Raw genomic sequence first — 2,580 nt, forward strand, 5'->3', positions numbered from 1 at the left:
ATACCTGAAACATCACATCTGTTCAGTTAAATGCGACTGCCATTTAACTGAACAGATTATGACTGAAGAACACACAAGTGAATGAATAATAAAGTGGCCTTTTGCCTGTGGAATAACTTTAGGCCAATTTGTAATTAAACACTAAAATATAAATTAATTTTAATAATATTATTAATGAGTAATAAATAACTTTATTTTATAGTTAAGAATAAATGATTCAAAATAAATTATAACTCACGCTAGAATGAGCGAAGATCCATAACCACCGTAACACATCTTCAGAGCTGTTGTGATACCAGGAGTATTACTATTTCCAAATATATTCAAACATTCCTATCATAATTAATTAAAGTTAATTTTAGTTTAGATTTATGTAAATAATTATAAAAAATTCTTATTGATTAATTATAATTTTTATATACAATTGTAACATATATAGGGTATTTATATATAATAAAAATATAATTACTGTTACTTTTTTAATGTAATAACTTGCTTTTACTTACCAACAGGACGTTGAGATTAATTTTAAATGTGACATTTTCTTGTCGAACATTATATTCATGAAACAGAACTGCTTGTATATAAGCATTAGCCTGAACACATTTTGATTCTTCTACTGTAACTTTTAAGCCATTTTTACTAGCACAGAGAGTTGCTGTCTAAATTTAAAAAATTATTATTAATGAATAATTGAAAAGTATATATTTAAACTATTAACTATCATTCATTTGTTAATGATTTTCTAGGGTTTTCATTTTATATTTAGACATCATCTTAACATTAATAGAAATATATAGCCTAACATTTTTTGGTTTCATACACATAGAACTTTAGTTCTTGATTTGACATCAATATATTTATACTGAAATATGAGAAAGTGGACTTACTTCTCCGAAGTGAATTGCTTTTAATAATTGAGAAATATTTCGAGCATTATCTACGCTGCAAACCAAAGCATAATCCGCATTATCTTGAGAGGTGAAATCAGTCTGAGACATTTTAATTTTCTTTTTTCTTCTTAATTAAGTAAAAATGAATTTTCAAGATTTGTTTACATTTTATACACTACTACAAACACCACGTGTCTAAAATGGCGCTTCTTTAGCGACATCTGGCAAAATTTCAAATATTTTTGATTTGGAAAAAAAAAAAAAAAATTCAATTTCTGTTTGAAGCTGTCTGAAGCTATCAGTTTTCATATTACTTCAAAACTATATTAAAAATATATATTTTTGTTTTATTTCACTTTTAAAAAGTTATCGGGTAAAGAAATGAAAATTGTGCGGTTCACAATTGATATCGCAGATTTCTATTCAGAACTTATCACATTGGCAATGTCCATCAATCTGTCATTGCTAATATGAGTAAAATCTTTATTAAGTCCGATCCAACTCGAGACATGACATATGACCCACTTGTAGCTTCCCATCTGCTCGACCTTTAACCACCAAAATTGACGGCCGGATGGCCGAGCGGTCAAGGTGGCAGCCTACCGCTCTGGGCTTCGAATCCGGTCGGGTCGATAAATCTCCAGGAATTTTCCAGGGAGGTCGGATATGTCGTGCTCCGTCCTTCGCTCAGTTGTGTACTTGGTCGGACCCATAATGGGTTTGTTAAAAAAAAAAAAGGCTCTCTTAGTACCCACTGGGCATAAACACAAAAAAACCTGCTATGCGGGCGGCAGGTATATTGTGGAGAACACCAGTAGCAACAATAATAACAAGTGATGTTTCTAGTTTAGTTCGAAGACCAAACCTTAGACAAGGAAACCTACTCTTCCATATTCCAAATAGTCTCTCTACTGTGTTTCTAGTTTTAATATGAGCAGCATTATATTTTACTTCTGTATTTGTTGTTGGGTTTAAAAGTGGTGTCATCAAATATGGTTTACAGGGATAGCCACCATCTCCTAGAAGATAGCATGTGACAGGAGGAACTCTATTCTCAAATTTCAGACATAATTCTGAATTATTAAATATTGTAGAATCATGTACTGATCCAGCCCATCTTGCTACTAAGTTTCTTATTAGTAAATTAGCATCACTGACTACCTAAAAATATTAATTGAATGAAAGATGCAATATTTATATTTATTAAAATTTAAATACATACAGAATTTATTCATGTAAACACTGATAAAGAATAATATAAAATTTAACATACCTGGGTATTGATTGAAAAATAACCTTTCCTATTTCTAAATAATTCTGCATTTGTTCCAGGAGATGAAATTGGAATATGAGTACAATCTATAGCACCTATAACACCTGGAAACTTAGCAATATCATAAAATTTTTTAATGACTTTTCTATATTCCAGCATGGTCGATGGAAATGCGATGTACTTTTTTGAAAGGCTCCCCAAAGCTTTAGATACAGTTTTAATTATCCTACATACGCTTGATTTCGATGTTGAAGTCAGATCTCCCACTTCGTGATAAAAGTTTCCAGTGGCATAAAAACGTAAAGTGATCAATAACTGCAATAGAGGCGATATAGGATGGTTTCTTCTTGTATTATATGATGGCAAGAGGTGCTTGATTTCGTCACATACAAGTATAACAGTTCTTTTAGAAAG

At 30.9% G+C, this 2,580-nt stretch overlaps 2 protein-coding genes across 2 annotated transcripts; both read right to left on the reverse strand.

The window, feature by feature from the left end:
- Positions 1 to 233: 233 nt before the first annotated feature.
- LOC111615926 (cell cycle checkpoint protein RAD1-like) lies at positions 234 to 1,091 on the reverse strand. The gene is made up of 3 exons (XM_023357364.1): positions 891 to 1,091; positions 507 to 662; positions 234 to 333 (listed from the first exon to the last, which is right to left on the reverse strand). The coding sequence occupies exons 1-3, from the start codon at positions 999 to 1,001 to the stop codon at positions 235 to 237; spliced, it is 366 nt and encodes a 121-aa protein (XP_023213132.1). The 5' UTR covers positions 1,002 to 1,091; the 3' UTR covers position 234.
- Positions 1,092 to 1,637: 546 nt separating this feature from the next.
- On the reverse strand, positions 1,638 to 2,574 carry LOC111615927 (putative nuclease HARBI1; the record flags this gene model as incomplete). Its single annotated transcript, XM_023357365.1, has 2 exons — positions 1,638 to 2,054; positions 2,167 to 2,574. Coding segments are annotated over 2 exons (825 nt in total), but the record flags the coding sequence as incomplete, so codon positions are not given.
- Positions 2,575 to 2,580: the final 6 nt, after the last annotated feature.

This window comes from Centruroides sculpturatus, unplaced genomic scaffold (assembly GCF_000671375.1).
Source record: "Centruroides sculpturatus isolate CEXI.00-Female unplaced genomic scaffold, Cexi_2.0 scaffold2711, whole genome shotgun sequence".
In the NCBI taxonomy this organism is placed as follows: domain Eukaryota; kingdom Metazoa; phylum Arthropoda; class Arachnida; order Scorpiones; family Buthidae; genus Centruroides; species Centruroides sculpturatus.

Bases quoted from the DNA above. Each gene is read 5' to 3' on its own strand.
- LOC111615926 (XM_023357364.1), bottom strand. From the start codon at position 1,001: ATGTCTCAGACTGATTTCACCTCTCAAGATAATGCGGATTATGCTTTG. The intron at 663-890 runs GTAAGTCCACTT...TTTTAAATTTAG, and splicing joins AAGCAATTCACTTCGGAGAA to ACAGCAACTCTCTGTGCTAG. The intron at 334-506 runs GTAAGTAAAAGC...TAATTATGATAG, and splicing joins TTAATCTCAACGTCCTGTTG to GAATGTTTGAATATATTTGG.